The sequence below is a fragment of the Lissotriton helveticus genome, chromosome 12 (genome assembly GCF_964261635.1).
Source record: "Lissotriton helveticus chromosome 12, aLisHel1.1, whole genome shotgun sequence".
In the NCBI taxonomy this organism is placed as follows: domain Eukaryota; kingdom Metazoa; phylum Chordata; class Amphibia; order Caudata; family Salamandridae; genus Lissotriton; species Lissotriton helveticus.
In genome coordinates this window covers 659,949,280-659,974,971 of record NC_136073.1, presented here as the reverse complement: position 1 = coordinate 659,974,971, position 25,692 = coordinate 659,949,280, and the positions used below count along the sequence as shown (strand labels likewise).

At 48.4% G+C, this 25,692-nt stretch overlaps 1 protein-coding gene across 1 annotated transcript in view; it reads right to left on the bottom strand.

Annotated features, from left to right (window-relative positions):
• ATP6V0D1 (ATPase H+ transporting V0 subunit d1) overlaps nucleotides 1-25,692 on the bottom strand; it is a 218,893-nt gene that overhangs the window by 22,697 nt on the left and 170,504 nt on the right. Inside the window, exon 7 of the mRNA XM_078669739.1 lies at nucleotides 8,714-8,791. Within this exon, the coding sequence (XP_078525865.1) occupies nucleotides 8,714-8,791 (78 nt within the window). The remainder of the gene's footprint in view (nucleotides 1-8,713; nucleotides 8,792-25,692) is intronic.

Sequence of the window (25,692 nt, the reverse complement as noted above, 5' to 3'; positions counted from 1 at the left end):
TCACCCAGGGTATAATAGTATCTGTTACATCTGGGATTCTGCAGAGTCCGTGGGAAAGTCTGTCCAAATGTCGCGGAAAGTGTGGGAAACCTTGGTACATTGTAGAAACAGGCCTTGGTCAGGGCCAAATAGATCCTGTGCATCCCTCATCGTAATCAATTGCCATTTAGGTAGAGGTCACAAGTTGTATTGCAGCCCCTTCCAAACCATTGTGACATATCCATCACGGATTGGATAGCTCGACTGGGCTTTGGCCATTAGAGGAGCAACAGCCTATCATAGGGTGCCCAAAGTTACACCTGTTCAACTGTATGTTCCCAGGCCACTACCACCTATCCGACCATAAAGGGGTGCTCACCGGGAATACCCGCCCCCCCTGAATGAGGCATTGTGAAAGATCTGCGTTTGCCTTCCATGCTTCCAGAAGGTTTTTCTCCTCATTCAAGCTATCTGCACATCACTGTGCTACATACTGCAAGAGGCTTGCAAAGTAATATAACTGTAGAACTTGCAGTTGCAGGCCCCCTAGTTGAGCACCTAATTCTAGGATATCGAATTTAACTCTGCTCATTTTACCAGCACATGTTAGGGACACCAAGAGGCTATTTAATTAAGCAAATGTGGATTTTGGAACACCGTACATGGCATTATGTAGAGCAGATAAACAGCAGGGCAATAGAAACATTTAGCACAGTGCAACTCTGCCCATCGGAATATCAGAAGTGTTTTTTTACCAACAAAACTCAGTCGCTGGGAGTCCGGACAGTTGTGCATACCACAGCATTACTAGGGGGAACAGAACTGTGTTCTGCTTGTTGACATGTAGGCCAGACACTGCACCGAATTTAGTCATGATCCACAGAAACACCCCAACTGACCTCTCTGGGTGTGTGACAAACAAGTGCGTCATCTGCATAGAGCGAGACAACCTGGGTGACGCTTCCCACCTCAATACCCCACTCAGTCATGTTGCCGCGAGCCAGATCGCCAGTGGTTTCATCACTAACGCGAAGAGGAGTGGCCATAGGGGGCATCCCTGTCTGTGTCCCTCTCAATATGGATGCACTCAGACACAACATGTCCAGTTCGAACATGTGCAACTGGTCCAGCATAGAGCAGCCGTCCATACCCGTGACTAAAAATCAGTCCGAAAGGTCATTACCTGGTTTAGGGAGCATAACTATCTTGGCTTCTTGTATGGTAAGCCTATTCAGGTCTACCCTACCATCCTTTGGTCAGTCAATAGAGCCTGTTGCCGTTCCCCCCTAGGTAGGGGAGTCTCGCTAGGGGGTCACTAACTGCCGCTCTTTCTGCTGTCAATACGGTACAGGCATCCCTCTCTTCCCGGTCACTGCTTTGAGGAAATCCCACTCCATCCCCCTTCATGTTGTTATAGACCAATTGGTTTCAAAATAATCAACAGTCACTGTTCTAAGCTTCTCGTGGAACTGAGAGTTGGCAAGCACTCTTGGGCATAGGCGCCACAGTGGAACTTTGCGTCTGTCTCCACATACTCCCCATTCCAACAGCAGCAGTGCATGGTCGGAGAGGTATCTACCCAGTATCTGAACATCTAGTATTTCAGTGACAAGGTAACTATATGCGTTATGAGTTAGGTCATAGCATGTGCATTTCTGCGGATGTGTCATGCACCAGGCATCCAGACAGCACGTGTTCCATCACACCGCTCAGCATGGCCACCATATTAGGTTTTGTATCTTGTCTAATGGGGTGACTATTCCAACTACCGTCAAGCACACAGTTGAAATTCCCAGCCCATAAGAGGGGTGGTCCCAACGTAGAGGAGGAGCTCTCGCTCCATGCAAGACAGAATGCGCCATCATCTGTATTGTGAGCATACACATTCAGCAGGCACACCTTTCGTTTATCCAGCAGGCCATACAGTATTAGGCATCTACCCTCTATATCCACTTTAAAGCTCCGAATCCAGATTGGGACTGGAGAGGCGACCCATATTAGAACTCTGCGGTCATAATTAGAGTATGCAGCAGAGTATAATTGCCCCCTCAAAAGTTTTTGCACCAGGTGTGTCTCTTGTAACAGAGCAGTATGTATGCCCTGCTGGCAGATATATATTGGTATCCTATACCGTTTAACATAGGAGTGGAGCCCAAGCACATTTCATGTTACCACTTTGAAACAGGTAGCCATAGCATCACATGATCCTCAGTGTCCCCTCCACCCCAGCCCAGTCCCTCTACCACATATTGCACCGCAGCCGCAAAACGTAACATACCACCAAAGATCTCAACCCTGCTACTCCCACCCAGATATAAGTTCTTACTTCACAATAAAGTCCTACTCCACAAGAAATCCCCACTATCTACAATCAATGCACAAACAACAATATCGGGGGAAGCTGCACCTAGTGACCGCAACTACAGTTGCTGCCCCTGAGCACTGCCTAGCCCTTCACACACAGTCATGCTCCAACACAATCAACACATGCAATCACTCACCACAACACACACCTATGTTAATCAAAATCTCCACAAAAACTTAACTAAAAACTAACTACGGGGGAATAAGAAGTGGCCCTCCCCCTTTACTCAGTACATGCCACTTATTCGCCCACACCTGCATGTTTTCTCTCAGAATAAGTTGTCCATTGTCAATCCACCTCAGCAGGGCCCTCCAGCTCCGCCGAGAAATTTGAAGGCATGCACCCATATCGGGTTGACTACATTGTAGTGTATCAGCATATAGGGTCAACAGTGTTAGTCGAACCAATTCCACATTAAGGTTGGGCCCTGCATTTCCTCAGGGTTTCCACACACTCCTGTGATGGGGGTTTGCCAATGCACTCGACGCCAGAGGCGTGAACTGGTCCACCTTGGTCTGTTGGGCCCCCTCTGAGGTCTATCATTCCCTATGATGGGCTCCGTCCGACAGGAGGAGCTGGGCAGATTGCCTATGTTTATCTACCGCTTCTCACTTGAGTGTCTGCAACACCAAATAACAGGTCACTGTGTCAGCAGGGCAAGGTGTGATCCACAGAACCAGGCAGTGGGGCTCCCCGCAATCTCCGACAGCTACTGGCCAAGCTCTACTGGCAGCAGTCTCCTGGGAAGTCCTCGGAGGGAAGGGCTCAAGTTGCAAGCTAGCTAGACCATCATGGTACTGCTGGGATGGGCTAGTCTACCGTGAGGAGCACAGGTTTGAGACTCAAGGTTAAGTAAGGTACTTATGTCATTTTGCTGAAGCAGATCTCCCCAGTTGTTGGGGGTCAATGCCACCCGATCAGCCCCGGCCCCTAGGGTCCAAACCAGCTCCCTCCATCTGCTCTGCCACTGTCTACACTGTGTCTTGGCAGTCTCACGGAGGCTGGTGAACAACCACCTGAGCAATGCAGAAGGACCCCCGTCCACTTACAAATAGTTAATCACAAGGCTCCCAGAGGAATGGGCTGAGGTAGTTCGCAGAAGTGTACCCGTCTAAACCGGGTGAGAGTCGCAGGATCAATCCCAGGGCCAAGGCACCAAGATCTCCCCAGTTGGAGTCAGTGTATAGGCTCAACAGAGGTGGGGAACTGGTTCAAACAGTGCCACCACCTCGGAACCGGTCGTCCCTCAAGCCGCTCTCTTGGCATGCAATCCCTGCACCCTGTGCTGTACATCGCTCCAATGCCTGCCCCCAACTCCACAGTGCAAGGCAGCCGTGTCACTGACCTGGGAACTGCATGACCACTCTCATATGGAGCACCACAGCGTACCCCTAAAGATCAGCAGGCTCAGCCTCCAGAGGGAATTTCGTACAGTGTAGGTCACCACTGCAGGTACCAGGTGACGGGCACTGCCAAGCACTAGGGCGGTCTATTTACGGGTCAGCCCTTCAAGGCTTCACTCCATTGGTCTGCAGCAGTGGTGCTTCATGTCTCGTCACCGCCTCCCCAGTGCAAGACAGCCAAACTCCCAGACCTAGGAACTATGCGACTGGGCGCAGAGCGCCTCCCACTCACTGGGCTCCACAAAGTGTCCCCACTGTGAGAAGTTGGCCTGACATATTATATTGTATTGTAATTGCATTTATGTAGTGCTTATTACCCCCGACGAGGCGTCAAATCGCTTTTTCGACGAGTACCACGATATTCCGGGACCCATAGAGGATTAGTGTTGAATTAGTGTAGTGAAACATGCAAGTACATTATAAGTGGTGGCTAGGTTAGTCAGTTATTTGGATTTGGAATGATAGCAGAAGGAGGAAAAGGGTTTGTATTTATATAGTGCTTGTCACCCCTGAGGGGGTGTTGACGCACACTATTCAGGAAGCCCATAAAGGATTAGTGGTGAATTAATATGGTGAAATATGAAGTAATTTCAGTGGTGGATATTAGTCAGTTATATGGAGTGAGAAGGATAGCGGAGGGATAAAAGGGGAAGAAAGGTTTGCATTCGTATAGCACTTGTTACCCCTGATGGGTGTTGAAGCGCTTTTCTAGGCGAGTAGCACGCCACTCCGGAACCCAAAAAAGATTAGTGTTGAAAAATAGCACAGTAAAATATTAAGTAATTTGAGTAGTGGATATGTTAGTTATTTGGGTAGAGAAGGGTAGGTGGCGGGATAGAAGAGGGAAAGAGATTTGTATTTATATAGCGCTTGCTACCCCTGATGGGGATTTGAAGCGCAAATAGCACGCTACTCTGGAACCCACCAGGATTAGTGTTGAATTAGTATAGTGAAACATGAAATAAATTTTAGTGAAACAACCCTTATTGATGTTGGCTTTAAAGGCAACCTTTATTGAAAGCTATCCTAGTGGTAGCTATGGAGAGCAGCCTTCAGGCTAAGTCTTGAAGGAGTGTAAAGCAGCTTGGTTTACCAGATTATAAACTCTTTAATGACCAAATGAAAGGATAACCACACAAGGTATATATAAAATGTATGTACTTTTCACTAAACACTCTCTACTAACCTCTTTATGAGATTAGAGAACAAGATACACAATATCAACACTAATAGCACAATATACAATGGGCCCCAGGGGGGAGACCAAACCATATATTAATTAAGTGGTATAAGAACCACGACTTGACTAGACACAGTGCCTAGACCACGTAGAATTGCTGGGACTCCAAGGAACCACCCAAGGTAGTGACACAGGGGACCCACGGGGGACGTGTGCAGTGTGAGAACACAGCCACGAGCCCCGTTAGCTTCTATGGGGAAAGTCACAGTTGGAATTTTAAAGTTTAAGGACACTTAGGAGAGGACTTTGAGCAAACTGTGTGAGAAAGTGCCATCTTTCTTGCATGGTATGCCCCCACTTTTTGCTGTACTGCTGATGTGCTTTAACTGAGTGTGCCATGGGCTCCTGCCAACCAGGTGCCCAGGGCCTGTGTTCCTTCCCTAAAAATTGTGTTGAAACCAAAACCCAATTGGCATCTGTGGCCCCCAGTCAGCCCCTAGTAAATGGTACCCTAGGTACCCAGGGCATGGTGACCAGAGAAGACCCCTAAGGGCTGCAGCACTTATTGTGCCACCCTTAGGGGCGCTGTAGCCTAACACCCACACACTGCCTTTGCAGGCTGAGTGTCTAAGTGCAGAACTAAATAGAGAGTCGACATAGCACACATCCCTGTGTGCCATGTCCACAAAACCCACTGCCCTGGCATACCTCAGTCACCCCTCTAGCTGGATGCCCTATGCCAGTGGTGTAGGCACAGGGGCATGAGCCCCGTGCCCCTGCAGTACCAAGGGCCATTCCTGGGCACTGTAAGTGCAGTGCTGCCATTAAGAGTATATGGTACTGGGAGGTCTTCATTACGAACTCCACAGCACCATAATGGCTACACTGAAGACTGACAAGTTTGATATCAAACTTCTCAGCACATTAAACCCGCACTGACACCAGTACAGATTTAATGTAAAATGTACCAGAGGGTATCTTAGAGAAGCCCCCTGAAAACCTAACCTACAATCCACATCTGGACTGAGAGACTGCCCCACAGCAGACTTGTTGCTGGACCCCTGGGTGGAGAGCCCCCTGTTCTCCTGGGCCTGCAACAATGCACATCCTGGGCGAGGTGCTAGGTCTCCTCCCCCAGGATGGGCAGGGGAAGCTTCAAAGGCATGCCGCCTCTGTGAGCTTCTCCAGACCATTTGCTGTACCCAGCAACTGGCCCCCACCAGTTCTGACCCTCACTCTGACGGGAAGACTGGCGGGAAACCCTACGTCAGGAAGGAGGGTGTGCCAGCCTGTGCCAAGCCCACCCCTCAGGTGGGTGAGGCGAGGTGAAGCACGACCCTGGGCTCCGGCCATCTTGAAGATGGGGAGCCCTGCCCAATCCCAGCTAGGCTCCTGCCCCGCTCCCACAGGAGAGGAGCAGACTAGGGTGTGTACCCACCCCAGGACAGGGACCGATTGGTCCCTGCCCTTGCCCTACCTGTAACGCCCCCAAATTCAGTATTTAGGGGCACCCTGAACCTTCCTTCGTCAGATCCCGATAAGAAAACAAGAAAGAAGATCAAGAAGAAGAAGACCCGCCATGCAGCTGATAACAGGACGACACCAACTGACTTGGCCCCAGACCTACCGGCCTGTCGACCCTGGAACGTGCCCCTGCTAAATCCCGGCGACTCTTGCGGACAGCAACCTTGGAAACCCGGAGGACCTGCCTGCCTTGACCCTCTCAAAGACTGGGACTCCCCTGAGGAGAGGCTCTGCTCCAACAACCATACCTCTGGTGCCAGCCAGGAACCACGAATCCAGCCCTCTGCACCCGCCGAGCTTGGCCCGTGCCAGAGTGACCCAAGACCCCGAGGACGTCCCCCCGGGGACTGGGACCCGAAGACCAGAGCCCAAAGACCCTCCTCAACGACGCCTGCAGCCTCAGAACCAGGGACCCCTCCAACCGCGACCAGCCGAGGTAAGATTTCCCGTCACCCAAAGACACCCCTGCACCCGACCCCTCACGGCCCCCTGTGCCCTCCTTTGGGGTACTCACCTCTTCTTCAAGATCCCAACTTACCTCTGGAAGTGGTGGTCACACCTGAAGAATCTCCGTCCCAGAGTCTGCAGCCTTTGTTCCCTTTTGAACGTTCCCACTGAATAACATTGAGCGCCCGGCGGCTCAAAAGCACCCTGCACCCAGCCATCCGAGTGCCACTGGAAGTGCAGCTACTACCCTACTCTACTTCCCCACTTGCCCTGAGTAAGTGACCAGGAGCTCAGCTACCACAGCCACGTGGCCTGCTTGCTTGCAGCCACCCACCGAAGGCCCCCTATCCTCCATTGGATAGCATCGGGCCTACTCTCTCTGCACCCGGCTGCCCCTGTGCCGCTGAGGGTGCAACTACTGTACCTTTCCAACTGTGGGTGACCCCTGAGTCTATGCCCAGAACCTTAACTACACCAGTCGAGTACTCACCTGGAAACCGATAACTCACTTTCCTTCTATAGGATAACATTGACTGGTTTGACTTGAAAAATCTTTTAAGTGTGAAGTTTTGAAACTCTAAAATATTCATCTAAAATCAGCCGAGTAACGAATTTCGAATTACACACCTGGAATCAGGAGAGGAGCCAGTGCTGTACCTTTCAGCCCAGTACTGAACCGCAAAAGTAATTATAACCGTACCTACCATTACCTGAATTTTCTTCCATAGGAAATCATTGACTGTTTTTCTGTGAAATTTCTTTTAAGTGTCTACTTTTGCAATTCTCAAATATTCCTTAAAAATAGCATCAACTACTATAAAGTAATTACTTACCTGTCTTAGGTAGAGACCCCAGTACTGAACCTAGGAGTCCAGTCCTGAATTACAAAAGTAACGAGAACCTACGTTACCTGGGACTTGAGTTTTCTTCCATAGGAAAACATTGCTAGTTTTACACTGACAAGTTTCAAAGTGTCAACTTTTGAAATACCTTTATATTCTTTAAAAATCACTGCCTTAACCAAAACGTTCTTACCAAACTGTTTTCAACTTAGACTCCAGGACTGAATCTAGGATCCCGTCCTGGAGTTACAAAAGTAATCTATAAAGTAAAAGTAATCCGCTGCATTTATGTAGAAAACCCATTGAGCTCACTGTTAAATTGTGTTTAGAATTATGTTGCCTATTGCAACTACTGTACCTATTGTGCTTACAAAGTCTATTGCCTTTCTGCAAAATAACTACCTGAGATCACTCCTATTAAGAAAAGTATATTTAAAAGTATATTTTGATACCTGTTGGTTCTAAAAATAAAACAACTACATCTTTTGATATAAAAAACATTGGCTTGGAGTTCATTTCTTGAGTGTGTGAAACCTTTTGCTGACTTAGTGTGGACAACAAATGCTTTACACTGTCCTCTGGTACTGCCTTACTGACCGACCAAGCTACCACTTTGGAGAGTAAGGTCAGACCCGACTTTAACCTCTGTTATACCTCTGGGGATTGTGGACTCTATACACACTGTACCTTACTTTGGTCCAGTATATATACAGCCACTTTCTCACAAACCCCATTAGACTTAAGGCGTTCTAGGGCCAACACTCACGGGAGCACCGGAGTACTCCAGTTACCTCATCCAGGGAAACCGGGTGCATAGGTGTCAAATGGTGTTGGGTCGCGTCGTCGTTTTCAATGGCGACCTGCTGCAAAGTGCTGCTGCTGGGAAGAAATTCTCCCAGAATTTGCATAGTTGTTTTAAGACCATGGGGACTAGAAGGGTAATTAATATTTAGAGTTAGTAGTAAACTCTAACCTCATGTTCAAAAAATCGGTCTTCAAGGGTTTTGTCACCTGGATTGCTGCCAGCGCCTTCGAAAAGCAGTTTATATTCCTGGAAAGAGAGAAAGGAACAATCAGGGAATCCATTTAATACAATTAGCACTCGAATCCAGCATTGGAGTTGAAAACATTTACCTGGCTCAACAATGCTCACTCAGGTGGTGAACTGCAGTTCATTTTAATTACACAGAAACTTCAAGGACATATACAGAACCCCGACAAGTCTATTCTAAACTATTTGCATTTTCCTTTTTAAATCATCTTTTTCTGTTTATTGCTCCTTGTACCTTCCCGGTTTAAGCAAGATAACTTCCCTATGTAACAGGGACTGCAGCTAAAGCTAGACAGAAGCATGTTCTGCTTAAAACACAAGCTTAATTTACAAGGTGGCCATCGTATAATGCACTCCTGCTCCAAAGGGCATTCATACCCGGTTCCCTGCTTACATTTCCTTCACCGACCTACTTATAGATACAACAAACTAGACAACAGATGCAGCCCTCTCAACAACGTGTCAGGGAACTAAAAAAAAACATAGTGCTAGTGTTGTACCTCCATAAAATGTACAAGCACAGCAAGCTAGATAAGAAATGCGTTACTTACCTGTAACTGCAGTTATCCAGTATTGGTGTCTTTCATAGACTCACATGCCTGAATCATTCCCCGTCGTCGAGACGGGAGTCTCCGGTACATAGAAAAGTAATGTCCTATAGACATATATAGAGAAAAGTAGGCCTAAGGGCCTCCCCTTAGTAGCCTATCTATGTCCTTTTGTAAAAAGGACCAAACTCAAAGAAGAGAGCCAATCAGCTAACACCTCCCTCTAGAACCTTCCTGACAGGAGCCTCAGTCTCTCAGATTTCCGTACACACCAAGCTAAGTAGGCGTAGCACCGATAGGGAGATAAGTGAGTCCTTCCAGGGGAGGCAGGAGGGTTGCATGTGAATCTATGAAAGACACCAATACCAATACTGGATAACTGCAGTTACAGGTAAGTAACGCATTTCTTATCCAGTATTAAGGGTGTCTTTCATAGATTCACATGCCTGAATCAGAGTAGCAAGCAATATCTTGTGCACATTTCTGACGGAACACCATATACAAGTCATTAGATAATACATATCATGCGACTATGAACCATCATTATATGTATATATATATATATATATATATATATATATATATAAGAACAATCTCCAAATCTCTCGCCAGGAGCCCAATCGCTGGATACCATGCGCAGACAAAGAGAGGCGACCCAAGGTGCAGGTGAGCAGTAGGTTTATTCAGTAGCGTGGAGGGCCCACATCGACATAACGTTTCGGCCTGCACAGAGGCCTTGATCTCAACCAGAAGTAGTAACAGAAAAATGTGCATACCAGAAAAGGATGGAGGGATGGAGGAAGACTCACCTTACTGGAAAAGATGGCGTAGCACTGCCTGCCCCACTGCAGCATCCTTCATCAGCTCTGTACAGTCTGTAGGGTTTACTGAATGTCACTTTTAATTTCATGGTCCTGCTGGCTGCTCTGTACAGTCTGTGGGCTTTACTGAATGCCACTGTTAATTTCATGGTCATGCTGGCTGTTCTGTACAGTCTGTAGGGTTTACTGAATGACACTTTTAAGCTCATGGTCCTGCTGGCTGCTTTGTACAGTCTGTAGGGTTTACTGAATGCCACTGATAATTTTATGGTCATGCTGGCTGTTCTGTACAGTCTGTAGGGTTTACTGAATGCCACTGATAATTTCATGGTCATGCTGGCTGTTCTGTACAGTCTGTAGGGTTTACTGAATGCCACTGATAATTTCATGGTCATGGTCCTGCTGGCTGCTTTGTACAGTCTGTAGGGTTTACTGAATGCCACTGATAATTTCATGGTCATGCTGGCTGTTCTGTACAGTCTGTAGGGTTTACTGAATGCCACTTTTAAGCTCATGGTCCTGCTGGCTGCTTTGTACAGTCTGTAGGGTTTACTGAATGCCACTGTTAAGCTCATGGACCTGCTGGCTGCTCTGTACAGTCTTGTCACTGTTAAGCTCATGGTCCTGCTGGCTGCTCTGTACAGTCTGTAGGGTTTACTGAATGCCACTGTTAAGTTCATGGTGATGCTGGCTGTTTTGTACAGTCTCTACCTTCACGCGCACACAATGGCCTCTTGCTCTCCCCTGGAGTGCCTGTAATCCTTCGAGAGCTTTTTTCGCAACATCTCAAATTCTGTGCTTAGCCTTTTGAAAGGAACAGGATGATTCATGCCAGCAAATGTACAAGCAGCCACTTGGAGGTCATCCCATTTAAGATTAAGTGCACGCAAACAATGACGGATCACGGACAAATTAAATTAGAAAAATAAATATGTTTCACCAGAAAGGGGAGAACAGGCTAAGAGTCCGGCAGTTATGCAATTCCGTTTCCTTATTAAATAAACACCAGCAAGAGGTGGGTGAGCAAATAAATTAACAGGGAGAGCAGAGCAAATGGTCTGGCTTGGCTGTGAGAGTCAGTGCACGAGCCAAGTCCCAATTATATTTGCCATGTAAAACGTGCAACAGACGTGAAAATATGCTACAGTGTCTTCAAAATTCAAAGGTGTGTATTTCTTCAGAACGCAGAAGCTTTTCATGTTATTCCTTCAAATTACAGCACTGCTTTGAGAGGTATTTATTAAAAGTGAAAGTTTTGTAAACATTTCATTAGAAAAAAATCCTTCCCACAGAGCCACTAGAGACCATATTATACATGCAGCGCATTTTTCTTCATTGCGCGGGGTGCACCTTTTAAAAGGTGAGCCCGCCACAATGAAGGAAAATGAAGCATATTATGATTGCGCTGCCCCCAGGAGAGCCACAAACTAGCGGTGTCTCCATGGCAGCACATTCTCGTGAAATACAGAGCAGCTGCTTTGAAGCTGCACCGTGTTTTTTCAGAGTGTCGGCGGCAACCCGCCTGCACTATGAATGGGGAATTGAGATCTCCTTGTAGGTGGGTGCGGTCAGTGACTGCACCCGCCTGCAAGTGGTTGTCTGGTGGGGTCCATGGGATCCCCTTTCCCCTCTCCAGAGGCTGACATCATGGGACGAACTGTCAGTGCGCCTCCTGAGAGCTTCTTTGCCTCTGCGCCCACGTCTGTAAAACGGCATGGGTGCAGAGGAAAAGGGATTTCCTTCATTTGGATAGGGACACGCCTCCATGCAAATGAGGGAATGCCCATTTGAGGATCGCTGGTGCTGTATTTACACCAGCGCTTTCAATATTACAGAAGGGGGCGCACAAGCGTCTGCGGCCCAGTCTGCAATACGAAGGTGTGCGCACAGCAGGCGCAAATGGGTGCACTTCTATAGTACAGCCCCTGGTGCCTTGTGCAATTAACATGTAGACTAGCTTCTTCTTGTGCATGAAGCACCATTATAGTCTATTAAACCAAACACAAAAGAGGATTTGCACAACGCACATCTTGAACTGCCTAGAATTACATAGTTTGGTTAAGTGAGGAAGCTGGGAGTGATCACAGTATTTGTAGTTTTGCATTTTACATCTTGACCACTAAATGGATATCTCCTTCTCTCACCTTTTTAGGTCGAGCCTAGCGCAGCGGAAATCAACCTCTTGCAATCATTTCACATTTCTTCAGGTTTAGTAGAAGCGTGTGCATGCAGTGCTCACACGCGATTGGCCTTTGCGTCTGGCTTTAGTACGCAACTGGCCAAAGGCGTGTGGATGTCCCAGCTTCTTCTGAAGGTTTACTCCTAGAGCGTTTTGCTCTAAGGAGCCAGCAGCGGCGCGCAGGGGCCATCTGTTTTTAATCAGCATGTGCATGCTTGTTCTTTTTACTGCTGCACTGTTTTAAATGATACAGATCCGGGGCAGCTGGGCTGCTGGATCTGTAGAGGCCATTCTGACTTCTAAGATGCAGCCCCACTCCCCCGCACCGTGCGGGCTGCTGGGGCATCCGTTACGCCCCTGATTTATGTAAGAAAACCCAAAGCCTCTTTATGACGTGCTTTCGTCAGCTAACGTTTAAAACAGGGACTTTTTTTCATACATTTCGTAAATAACTTAGTCCTTGGCAGAGCACGGTGGCGTCATTACAGGGACCTTGATGTTATTGTGTGGTCACTTGAGCAGCACGCTTCAGGAGGAACGAACGCATCAGCCATGAGCGAACACCATTACGTTTCGCATTCTTACCATGAACTCGTTTTTTCGTGACTAGATTTTTTTTAAAAAACATTTAAAATCTGCTTACAAATTAAAGACCGTTATATTGTTTTTCACTGTACAGCCAGTACACCTATTAACAAGTTCAATGATTAACCACAAATATTCTGGTTAATGTGAAGCTTGTCGGGAAAACAACCAAAGGGCGCAGTTTCATCTGCGGACATTAAACTCACGCAGAGCAGGGCAGAAGGTGTAAGTATGTTTATTCAAAGCAAATGGACAAAGCCAGAACTACAGCCATGTAGAGACTTTTCTGTATGATCCGCAAAAGTGCTTGTGGCTGTGCTAAATAATGTAATCAATTAAAGCATTTGCATTAATTGTGTATGTGTGTGCATGTGTGTGTGCATCTGTCCTGCCTGACACGCTCTTCAGCAAGGCCCAGTTGTGCTGAGTGAAAGAAGAGCCCCCCCCATCCCCTCCCTGCTTCATTAAGCAGCCCTGCACCTCCCTTTGTTGGCCTCGCTGCCAACCCCAGACCGCCCCTTCTGCAGTCTTTGCCCTGGTGAGAAGCGGAGTCCGGCAGTCCTTGCACCCGTCCCACGCCCTGGTAAAAAGAGGATTCCGGCGTCAGAGGTTCCAGGAGGCAGATTTCATTCTAGTATAACTTTTGCGGTAGTCAGAATAAATTAAACACTGTTGCGGCCTCTCTTTCAACGTTTAGTTCTGGTTAAGTCATTCCTGCTGGTGTGATGCTGTTTTCAGTCCTTTGGAATACTACACTACTTCCTGCCACATCCTCGGATGGAGCAGTTTTGTTCTAGAAAATTCTGCTCGTCTTAGATTTGAACACTCAGGCAGTTTGATATTAACTTTCTCCCAGCCTTGCAGGTGGAAACCTGAATGTGTGTGCCTGTGTGCATGTGTGTCTGTGTGCATGTGTGTCTGTGTGCATGTGTGTCTGTGTGCATGTGTGTGTGTGCATGCGTGTGTGTCTGTGTGCATGCATGTGTGTGCATGTGTGTCTGTGTGTGCCTGTGTGTCTGTGTGAATGTGTGTCTGTGTGCATGTGTGTCTGTGTGCATGTGTGCATGTGTGCATGTGTGTGCATGTGTGTCTGTGTGTGCATGTGTGTCTGTGTGTGCATGTGTGTCTGTGTGTGCATGTGTGTGTGTGTGTGTGTGCATGTGTGTGTGCCTGTATGCGTGTGTGCCTGTATGCGTGTGTGCGTCTGTATGTGCGCGTATGTGTCTGCATCTGGGTGTGTGCGTGTATGTGTGCATGCCTGTGTGCGTTTGCCTGTGTATGTGAATGCATCTGTGTGTGGGCGCGTGCGTATCCAGGGCAATGCAATTCTCCCAAAAAATTAACTTTATGTTTGAATCACATTTGCCGTTGTCAGAATGGAATGACTGCTGATGTGGTCAGGCCTTGCCTCAACAAGGGGTTCCGATTAGGTGTTTCCCGCCAGCCTGAAGTGTATTTTCAGTCAGGCGGAGCTCAGTGTCGTGGTTCCAGCGAGGGGCGAGCGTGAGGTCTGACATTTTTAGGTTTTGCCTAGCCAATGCGTACGAAGTACGCATGCGCTAGGAAAAACTTAATGATATCTGTGTGTGGGGACTGGACCGTCCCCACTCTCTCATTGGCTAGCTCCATAAATGGAGGCTAGCCATTGGAAGACGGGCCTGTCCATCAATGCCGGACCAGATTCGGGGGCGTTCCCGAGAATTTTTGGCTTTTGGCTACGTCAGTCTCGGGAACACCCCCGAATCTGGTCCGGCATTGACGTGCCTTCCTGCTCGGGGCCCCTACCGTTGTCCCCCAGTCACCCTCCTCCAGCTGTCACTTGGCCGTGGCTGCTCCCTGTGCTTTTCCGACCCTCCCGCTAAAATTGCATTTTGGCAAGGCATTACAACTCTTTAAATCGTGAGGCGCTCAGCGTCTGTTTGAAGAGCCGTCTCCCTTATAGTCTGCAGTGCCTGCCCCCGCCCCGCCCCGCTCAGAGCAACCCCCTTTGGCTGGCTCTTCCCTGCAAGAATCTGCCTCCTCCTAATACAAAATACAATTCCGCAGCGCTGGAGTATGGCGGTGAAGGGGGCATGTTCGGGCACCGGGATGCTGCTGGTGACGGCCAACGTGGGCACGCTATTTTTCACCCCGCTCGGGCACTAACATCCGGGAGGGGCCGGCCCTCGGCCCGCTGGCTGACCTCACTGTCAGCCAGGACATGCTGTCCTTAGACAAGCAGCACATGCACACACAAAACTGTTCTCGTCAGCGACGGGAGTACCAAGGTAATGTTTGCTTTTTGATACCAGAAAAACGGCCTCCAGCGCTCCGAACAATAATGTATTGTTTATACAATTACAAGACTAACCAAGAATTGGCAGCCACTGCCAGGCATATTGGCATTACCAATGTTTGTTGGCTGGTAGTGACTAAACTTTAGAGCCCTCCCCTCAGTTACTGACTGAGATACACCCCTGCGTGCACCGCCCCCTCCCTGCTGCCCTTCACTGACCCACCCCGAGGGAGAGAACCGCATCTCTCTTCAGACATCCCAGCGCCTGGACGCCATTGCCGAGCTGTGAGGAGCTAAAGCGTGTGTTTTAACACCGGAAGTTTCAAAGCAAGATTTACACTCGGATTGGGATAGACTTTCTAAATCCGTCTCTGTAGTAACTTTACACAGCTATCTAGCTGCTGCTGGTTAGCTGAGTGGGTCCAGGCGCCTGTTGCTCTGTCTTTCAGCAGTGTCCACTCTGAATGCCGAAGAGCCAATATTTCCATCTTTATTGTATTGTAGCTTTCATATAGCGCTTCACACCCCTACTTGGAGCGCCGAAGCGTCTTTCTGGGTGGGTAGGCGCTACACCGTGGCGGAGTGCGGGGTTGGCGGCGCTGCATTAGTAGTTATCACAAGTGGGAGTCGTTTTGGTGTCTAACGTGAAAGACCGCGGAGGGGATATCAACTTTTCTTGGGCCGCAGCGCTTAGAAGTGTGATGCAGGAGAAGGCGCGAGAGATAGGCACTATATTATAGTTCTGATTGGCTGTCCGTTTTAATTCACTTTCGTGGCCTCTAGTGTGCTAGAGGCGGGGTCAATCTGGGGTGGTCTGTGTTATGAATTGTTCCGTTGGGGTGTGGGGGCGGGGCGCCGCAGCATCAAGCCATGGGGCACTAGCGTGGGTGCTGTGGGGCAGCTGCGCATACCATGTGCCTTGCAGGGAGATTCGTGGGCATCTGTGTTGTGCCAGTCATGACTATTGGCATCACGGCGGCTCTTTGATGTAGACCATTATCGCATTTGTTAAGCTCTAGGAAAAATATAATTACATTTTCTAGAGCCTGCAGTAACACCGGAGGGTTTCTTAGCGCTAATCCGTCACCCCATTCTAACAGGGACAAACAGTGAATACAAAGAGGCTACGTTTCATTCCAGAAAAGCCTGTTTCTCAGGTTTTCTCAGATGGTCTGCCATGGCCCCGCTCTCCAGGGACGCCTAGCGCCGAGTGCTAAGAGGGGCGCTTTTCTGTCCTTGGCGCTTGAAGGCATGCCCTGCGAGCTCCGGGTACAGCTGGACTGCTCCGAAGGCACCGGTGAGAAGGTGCTGTGTGACCCGCCTCACGGGGGCGCTCTAAGGCTGCTGCCCGCGCTCTGACTGCAGAGGGCCCCCTGGCCCTAGCACCGCTCCACGCTGGCCCGGATAGTAATGCATCTTAACACCGGCTCTGGGGTGAGGGGGTGACACCTCCAGCCTAGGGCAGAAGAGGGTGTCTGGGCAGGGCTTTCAGCTGCAGAGCTCACGTTACCAAAAGCAGAGGCAGTGAGCATTTTAAGCCGTAAAGCAACCCTCTTGTCTTCTCAGTCACTACACCATCATTCAGGGGAATAAGGGGGTTCGATGGTTAAATGCCACTTGGTGAAAAAATCCATCCCGAAAAACAGATGCTACATGTTCCATAAAAAATACAAATAAAAACTTGTTTCGTGAGCTAACTCTGTCAAAGAGGATGTCTTTAATGAATGATTTGCGAGCTAGGGAAAGGTTTGTTCCTGTGGCATTCCTGTTTGACAAGCGCAGATGTTTTCTATTTATTTACGTTCTTGTAAAACCAACCCCCCCCTCCCCCTCCCCGCACCCCCGTACGTGCTTGCGACACAGAAGCGGCACTCTGTAGTGCACGACGAGCCTGGTGTCATAGCAGTTGATAATCAATCCTAAGTGTCTGTAGCTCAGAGAAGCCCATCAAAGCGTTTTATGTACTAATGCACTCATTCCCCAACTGCTCTCCTCCGTCGCGCTCTGCCGCTCCCCCGGACCCCCACCCCTCCCTCCCCAGCCATGCCATATGTCGTTCGTTCACACCCAGTCAAGTTCTATTCTGTGCTAGTACCTAACTGTTCCGATCATTCACTTTCACTGCCCTGGCTAGGACCATCACAGCTTCCTTCCCAGGACTGCACTCTACCCTAGTCTTTCCTGCTCAGCATCCCATCCTGCACTCCACCTGCCTGGGATATGCCACAATTTACCACGCTGCCCTCCGTGTCTTGCCCTTGCGCTATGCCTGGACGCTGGCGCCAGCCATAACTTCTGCCCTAACCCTGCTCTCTGCTCCTACTCATTGAATGTGCCTTCATTCATCGTTCTCCACAGTGCTGCCACAGCGCTGGATTTAGCAGTGTCACTGTTGTGTTATAGAACTCGTCTGCAAGTAATTGCTGTCTGCTGAGGTCATCCAGTAGGGTACAATAGGTCTCACATTTGCGAGAGATTAAGCTGTTGGCAATGTAAATGACAATGCCATTTATTTATCGGTTTTCAAAACCAACATAAATAAAAATGTTGTAATTTACAATGCCAATAGCCTGCCCTCTCGCGGCCTGCCCTCTCCCGGCCTGTCCTCTCCCGGCCTGTCCTCTCCCAGCCTGTCCTCTCCCAGCCTGTCCTCTCCCAGCCTGTCCTCTCCCAGCCTGTCCTCTCCCAGCCTGTCCTCTCCCAGCCTGTCCTCTCCCAGCCTGTCCTCTCCCAGCCTGTCCTCTCCCAGCCTGTCCTCTCCCAGCCTGTCCTCTCCCAGCCTGTCCTCTCCCAGCCTGTCCTCTCCCAGCCTGTCCTCTCCCAGCCTGTCCTCTCCCAGCCTGTCCTCTCCCAGCCTGTCCTCTCCCAGCCTGTCCTCTCCCAGCCTGTCCTCTCCCAGCCTGTCCTCTCCCAGCCTGTCCTCTCCCAGCCTGTCCTCTCCCAGCCTGTCCTCTCCCAGCCTGTCCTCTCCCAGCCTGTCCTCTCCCAGCCTGTCCTCTCCCAGCCTGTCCTCTCCCAGCCTGTCCACTTCCAGCCTGCCCTTTCACAGCCTGTCCTCTCCCAGCCAGTCCACTTCCAGCCTGCCCTCTCCCAGCCTGCCCTCTCCCAACCTGCCCTCTCCCAACCTGCCCTCTCCCAACCTGCCCTCTCCCAACCTGCCCTCTCCCAACCTGCCCTCTCCCAACCTGCCCTCTCCCAGCCTGTCCCCTCCCTGCCCTCTCCCAGCCTGCCCTCTCCCAGCCTGCCCTCTCCCAGCCTGTCCCCTCCCTGCCCTCTCCCAGCCTGCCCTCTCCCAGCCTGTCCCCTCCCTGCCCTCTCCCAGCCTGTCCTCTCCCTGCCTGTTATCGTGTACCGGCAGCAGCAGGCAGGAGCGTGCACTGCGTCCCCGAAGTAACAGCCCTAAAGCAAGCAAGAAGTACGCCCCCCTCCCACCAATCCCTGTTAGGTAGTGGAAACTGTCCAAACTGGGGTGCAGACAGCCCCTCTCACCTTTCGGCCTGGTACCACTGCACCAGCCGCAGTACTTCCCTACTGACCGTTCTCCACTTCAGCCCCGTCTAAATTACAATTCATGCTTGTGACCCTTTTGCCTGCTTGTTTTCATGACCCTGTTGCCTGCTTGTGCCTCCGTGTGCCCCTGTTGCCTGCTTGTGCCTCCGTGTGCCCCTGTTGCCTGCTTGTGCCTCCGTGTGCCCCTGTTTATTTATTTATTTATTTATTTATTCAAAGTTTTATATAGCGCGAACAGGATCCTTACAGATATCAGAGCGCTTCACAAAGACAGGGTAGGGGCAGTAGGAGTCAACAGAGATAATGGGAACAGTATAATAGTCAATAACATGGTAATAACATGGATAATAAAAACATACATAAAACCAATCCATATACAATCAGGTAAGGAAGTAATATAGGACAGCACAAGTCATTGATCCCACTACAGAGGTGTTCTGGTACCCCTTGGGTGTGTGTGGATGGCTTATACCAATGTTTTAGTATAGAGCGAAAAATGCATGGGGGCATCGGGAGAGTGGATCAGTAAACCAACGTGTATCATATCTTGGTCGGTAGTAGAGAGTAGCGTAGTAGTGCCCCCAACAAGTAGAGTATGGTGCCAAGGGATAGGGTGAGCAGTGATACAAAGCAATGCAGAGTCTCTGAACCAACATCTATAACGATCAGGAGATCTTGGCCAGAAGGATGGTTTTCACCTCTTTCTTGAAGAGTGCAGTGGAGGAGATCAGCCTGGTTTCAGGAGGGAGCGCATTCCAGATCCTGGGTGCCATTCCTGAGAAGGAGCGCTTGTATGTTTTCACTTTCCGGAATCTACGAGGTTTCAGGAGTAGATTTTTTGTACTCCTATTGGATCTCGAACCTCCTGATATAGACAGCTTTTGAGCGAGGTAGTTGGGTGCCTTGTGGTGCACGGCCGCGTGTGTCATAACTGCAATTTTTAGCTGTATTCTGGCTTCAAAAGGCAGCCATTTTAGAGACTTTAAGTCTGGGGATATGTGCGAATGCTTTCTAGAGCCAGTAATGAGTCTCGCGGCAGCGTTCAGGGAGGCTCTTAAGGGTGCTGTTGTGGATAGCGGGAGACCGCTGAGGGCCGCAATTCCGTAGTCTATTCGAGGGATGACTAAAGCTTGTACAGCAGTTTGGAAGTCTTTGGCCGGGAGGAAGGGTTTAATTTTCCTCAGCGTGTTAATTTGGAAATTAGCTGCTTTTGTGGCTTTGCTGACGTGCTGCTGCATGTTGAGCTTGGCGTCGAGTGTGATGCCTAGGGATTTCGCCGAGTCCACGATGGTAGGTTGGACATTGAGTGCTGTTAGGTTGTTGAGCCAGGTTTGGGTGGTGGAGATTTGCCGGGGGTGAGATGAGTAGGAACTCAGTTTTCAGAGCATTTAGTTTGAGGTGATTATCGGCCAGCCAAGATTGGGTGTTAATAAGCGTGGAATTCAGATGTTTGATATCTTCCGGGGATTGTAACTTTAGATAGAGTTGTGTGTCATCGGCGTACATATGGAATTGAACATTGGATGCTTGAAGCAAGGTGGCGAGCGGTTCCATGACGAGGTTGAACAGTGTAGGGGAGAGGGTGGATCCTTGTGGAACACCTAGATCTGCAGGCACAGGTGTAGATAGCACATTGTCGATCTTGAACCTCTGAGACCGGTTGTGAAGGAAGGACGAAAACCAATTGAGAACAGTTCCCGATACCCCCATTCTAGTACTTAGCAGCTCCAGCAAGTTCTCATGTTTGACCGTGTCAAATGCTGACGAGAGGTCAAGAAGGATGAGGAGGCAGGACTCATTGCGATCCAGAATTTGGAGGGCGTCATCAATTATGTGTGTCATAGCTGTTTCCGTGCTATGTTTCGCTCTGAAGCCTGATTGATGAGGGTTGAGGAGGTCAGATTGATCAATGTGTTTTGTTAGTTGGAGTTGGACACATTTCTCCAGCAGTTTGGCCAGGGTGGGGATATTGGTGATGGGCCGATAGTTGTTTAGGTCAGACGGATCAGCTGTAGGTTTCTTGAGTATAGGCGTGACTTGCCCCACCTTAAGGGAGTCTGGAATGTGGCCTTGTTGCAAAGAGCTGTTGATGTTCTTGGTCCAGAGAGGGAGGAGCAAGGGGATAAAGTCTTTTACAGCATTAGCAGGTAGAGGGTCTGTGAGGTGATTAGAGGGCTTCAAGGTGCAGAGCAGTTTGTGTATTGCTTCTTCCGAATAGGTATCGAAGTACTGCCAGGATGCCTTGTTTTTAGGTTGAGTCTGCCATTCTGGTGTGGTTGGGGTATCGGCTTACATCCATGATGAGGTCATTTCTTATGTTGTCAGTCTTTAGTTTAAAGAAAGCAGAGAAGGCTTCACAGTGTGGGGTGTCATTTGTTGTGCTGTTTGATTGTGTGGGTTGTGCCTTTGTTTGGGTCTTGATTAGCTCGAACAGCTTTCTTGGCCTGTTCTTCGCTTGGTTCAACTGGCGGCTGAAGAAGTCCGACTTTGTGCGCTTTATTTTCCTAAAGTAGGCATTTCTCTTGTTCTTAAGCTTTTTGAGATGCAGTGCTGAAGGGTCCGATCTCCAGGTGCGCTCTGCCATTCGCATATTACGCCTTTCGTCATTGAGTCTGTCATCATACCAGGGGTTAGAAATTTTGGTGGAGACTCTCTTTAGTTGCAGAGGGGCGACTTCATTGACTATTGTATTCATAGAGTCAAGGTAGTGGTCAGTCAGTGATTGAACATGTGAGGCACCTGAAGGGGGAAGGAGGAGGTTGCCGATGTGGGGAGGTAGGGTAGAGGGGTTAAGATTCTTCAAATCCCTTTTCCATGTTTTGGATTTGATTGGTTGAGTAGGGTTAGGTTTAACTTTTTTGTTGATAAAGAAGGTGATAATGTGGTGATCTGACCAATCGCAGGGTAGAATCGCCTCCAGTTGAGTAGCGTTCTCTTTGGCAATGATGAGATCGAGTATCGAGCCTTTGTCGTGTGTTGGTTTATCGCATAATTGGGTGAGGTCAAGCGCATTGAGGAAAGTTTTGAGACTATTCACCACGGTGTCTTTCTGATCGTTCCAGTGGAGATTGAAGTCACCCAGGTAGACTTGAGTGGTCTGCCGACCGGCATTGGAAGTGATCAGGTCCATGAGTTGTTGGGTGAATATGAGATTGTCACCAGGCGGGTGATAGATGAGATGTAAAGCACAGACTTGTTTGCCCTCGCTGGTGATGTCGAGGCAGAGGAGTTCACAGGAGGAAAGGGAGGGGGAGGTGACTTGAGTAACGGAGAGGTTGCTCCTAAAAATGCATGCAATTCCCCCGCCCGTCTTGCCAGGAGACCTGTCCAGCCTAATGATGTGATAATTGGGGGGCACTAGTATGTCCATAATCGGGGTAGAGGCTTCAGTGAGCCACGTTTCCGTTAGAATGGCTAGGTCCAGATCCCTACCTGAGACGAGATCCGCGATGTCGGAGGAATGTCTCTGGGCCGATCTGCAGTTTAGTAGGATGCATTTGAGTTTGGGAGAGAGAAGGGTGGTCGAGCTTTCTAGTGTGAGGGGAACTTTTCTGAGGTTGTTAGGGACGGAGCCTCTGTTGTTGAGTGTTGGGAGCCTCAGAGGGTTTGTAAGAATTGTGGGTATGGGGATGTGTGAGTTGGAAATGTCTTTTACCGGACCTGGGCCATAAAAGCGTAGGAGAGAGCATAGGTCGCGGTCCGACAAGGGGTTGAGAACACGACGGGGGCGGTGGGAATTATTGCGAACGGGGATAGTAGGCCATTGCTGGTGTCGTCGGGGGCGAGGGTATGTAGGGAGGGTGCGTCGTTTGTAGGGTAGTGGGATGGTGGGAGGTAGACTGGGCTGTGAGGAGAGAAGGTCTTTGATTGCGTGGACGTCTTTTTTGATTTGTAAGATTTCCTCTTTGCCTGTTGCCTGCTTGTGCCTCTGTGTGCCCCTGTTGCCTGCTTGTGCTGTGTGGGTGTGTGTGGAGGGGTGTGTGTGGAGGGCTCTGTGTGGCTGTGTGTGTAGGAAGCTTTGTGTGGCTGTGTGTGTGGGGGGCTTTGTGTGGCTGTGTGTGTGAGGGCTTTGTGTGGCTGTGTGTGGGGGGGGCTCTGTGTGGCTGTGTGTGTGGGGGGCTCTGTGTGGGTGTGTGTGTGGGGGGGCTCTGTGTGTGTTTGTGTGTGTCATTTGCGAGAGATAAAGCTAGTGGCATTGTAAATGACAATGCCATTTATTTATGTTAAAAAAAACATAAATAAAAATAATGTCAAGAGCAATGCCAATAGCTCTAACTTTAACAAAGGCAAAACCATTGCATTGTAAATGCTTGTTGTTATTTTGAAGCAGTTTCCTCTGGTCAGAAATGTGAGCTCACATGTGTTTTTAGTTAACTCTTGTTCCCACCCTCCTAGACGGAAATGCACGCCTAGGTGTCCTTAGGGCATGGCCTGAGCTTGGGCGGCGTTGAATATGTGCGGTGTTATCGAGGAGTCTTACCTACTCATGTAAAATGAGTAAAGCAGGGCGCAGTAGTATTGGGGTGCATAGACAGTGCAGAACGAATAGAAGAACTTTCATATATAAGTTTTAGGTAATTCACAGAAATTATCACATTTCCCGAGCTGCAGGACGATAGCTGGTTTCAATGACCTCTTGACCTCTCTGTGGTTTTTAGAGGGAGAGAAGAGAGAGAGAAAGAAAGAGAACACTTTACATAAGTACTACTTCCATTACAGAAATCTGCCCGGTGGGGGATAACGTGCTGGATGGCTAAACACTTATAAGGCCCCAAAGGCGAGACCTATTGGCTATGCCAATGCTTGTTATATTAGAAGTCAATGCTTTGTCTTTAATACTTGGTGCAAGAGGTAACCGTGTGGATGGTAGGCAGATACCGCATAAAAGCTTGCCACGATTTGGGCATGAAAGTCTCTGAGGACATCGAGCTGAGCCAAACCTCTGGCTTGAATTTTCAAGTTCACCTCTAAGCACCGCTGCCCGTTAGATTCAGGAGTTGTTCCTTTGGCACTTGCCAAATGTAACCAGCACAGAAAGGGCAATGATTTGAATGAATAGCACCACAGAATAATAACAGAGAAATTAAAGGTGGCCATTCTTTCTAATCCTGTGTCACCCAATCTAGAAATCATACCAGTGCTAATGGGGGGGGGGATGATGTCTTTCCACACTAAACCCAACTCTCCACTGCAGATCGTAGTCTTGGTTGTCCTGTGGGGATATATTGTGTTCTGGTCTCTCTATAAATTGGGTGACATTTTCTTAATAACTGAGCTGCTGGAGTATCATTTATATATCCTACTGTACAACGACTGTTGAATAAAAGGTCACTTAATCACCTACGCTCCAATCCTAATTTCTCAAGCACCAAAGGACCATTTACATGGTGGCTAACGAGCCACAGGAAAGCAATCAGAGAATGGGATGGTTGAGGGAAAAGTTGTGAGTTTATCAATATTAGGAGATTCAATGTTATGCGTAACTAACTTGTTGGATTCCAGCCATCCGCTTCTTGATAAGTCACACCGTACAGAACACTAAAGCTCTTCTAAAGCTTTACAAAGCCTGGGGAGTGGTGAAGAGAAGAGGGGGGATTAGTAGAGCTAATTCTGCAAAAGCAATTTGCAAAATTAGGCATTGGAAATCTATCTAAGTACTAAAAACCTTGTAGCGACCTTGAAGACTTATAGTACTGACATTTTCCATATACGGAAGAAAGTGTCTGCACTTGCAGGGCCGGCTCTGGCCGTTATGGAAAGGTATCTAAACCAATACACAATGAATGCACACTTTATATTTCTGAAAAATACACTTTTTGATTGAATTGTTTGACGCCTTATGATTCACTTTTTGACACGGTCCTGAAATAAAGGTGTACGGCATGGTGCAATAGATACTTCATTCAACAATGATTCTGAGGCAGTAGTATTAATTGGAAGCACAATGTTTGCTAGGAGGAGCACACTCATTCATGGAAAGTGTGCAAGAGAAGTCAGAGACTTCAGAAAGCTGAAAGCGAGCGTCAGGAACAGGATTCAGGGATACACTCAAAGACTCACTGTGGAGGCTCTCTTGCTGTTCTTTGTATTGAAGGCAATGTACATGCGCAAAGACCAAGGTTGAGGACAATCTGCAAGCCGAGTGGAATAGCAGAAACACCATTTGTGACACGACAAACGCCTTACGAGTGTTAAGAACATTGTATGGCGCAGGTGAGATGTTTTTCAAATGTTTATAAAAGAAAGACCCATTCTTAGGTTTTCCTATTCACCCTTCCACAATAAAAGACGAGAATAAACTTAATTAGCATAATTTAGTGAGCATATGCTTGCGATAAAACAAGAAAACGAAACAAATTACAAAGCATTTTGAATGCTATTATGCATAGTGTATCATTCTTTTGAAATTTCAACATTGCCAACACATTTAGCAGCAACATGTCGGCTATCTTGGAACAGTAAAACCAATGATACACTAAGTATAAGCACATCTACCCAGCAAACACCCTGGAATGTATGCTGCATTGGGCACCATTGTAGTAACAGGATGGTTGACATGTTGCTTCCTAACAACGTTAAACGATTATACACAATAAACAACACCATACTAAGAGGGCTGACCACTTTTGCAGTGAACTCCAATTTAAATCAGCCACACGCGAGTGGCTTGGTAGCTAAGAAAAGAGAGGAGACCTATAAGAAGAGAAAATGAAAAACAAAAGGACTGGTACACCAGAATTGACACCGCATTTCAGGTAGATGTTCAACAAGTTATCAGCAAAATGCCACCACTCACAGGGAAGTAAAAAAAATGGCTAAAGTGGGCTGACTCATGCTCCATACTAAAAGCGGTCATGGGCAGAAACAGACGTGAATTACAATCAAACAGACCAATGGCTGAAGACTGCCTACCTAAAGCCTGTTTATGTACCCATTGTTATTAATGCATTCGTTTTTTAAAAATTATTTTTCAGATTAAAAAG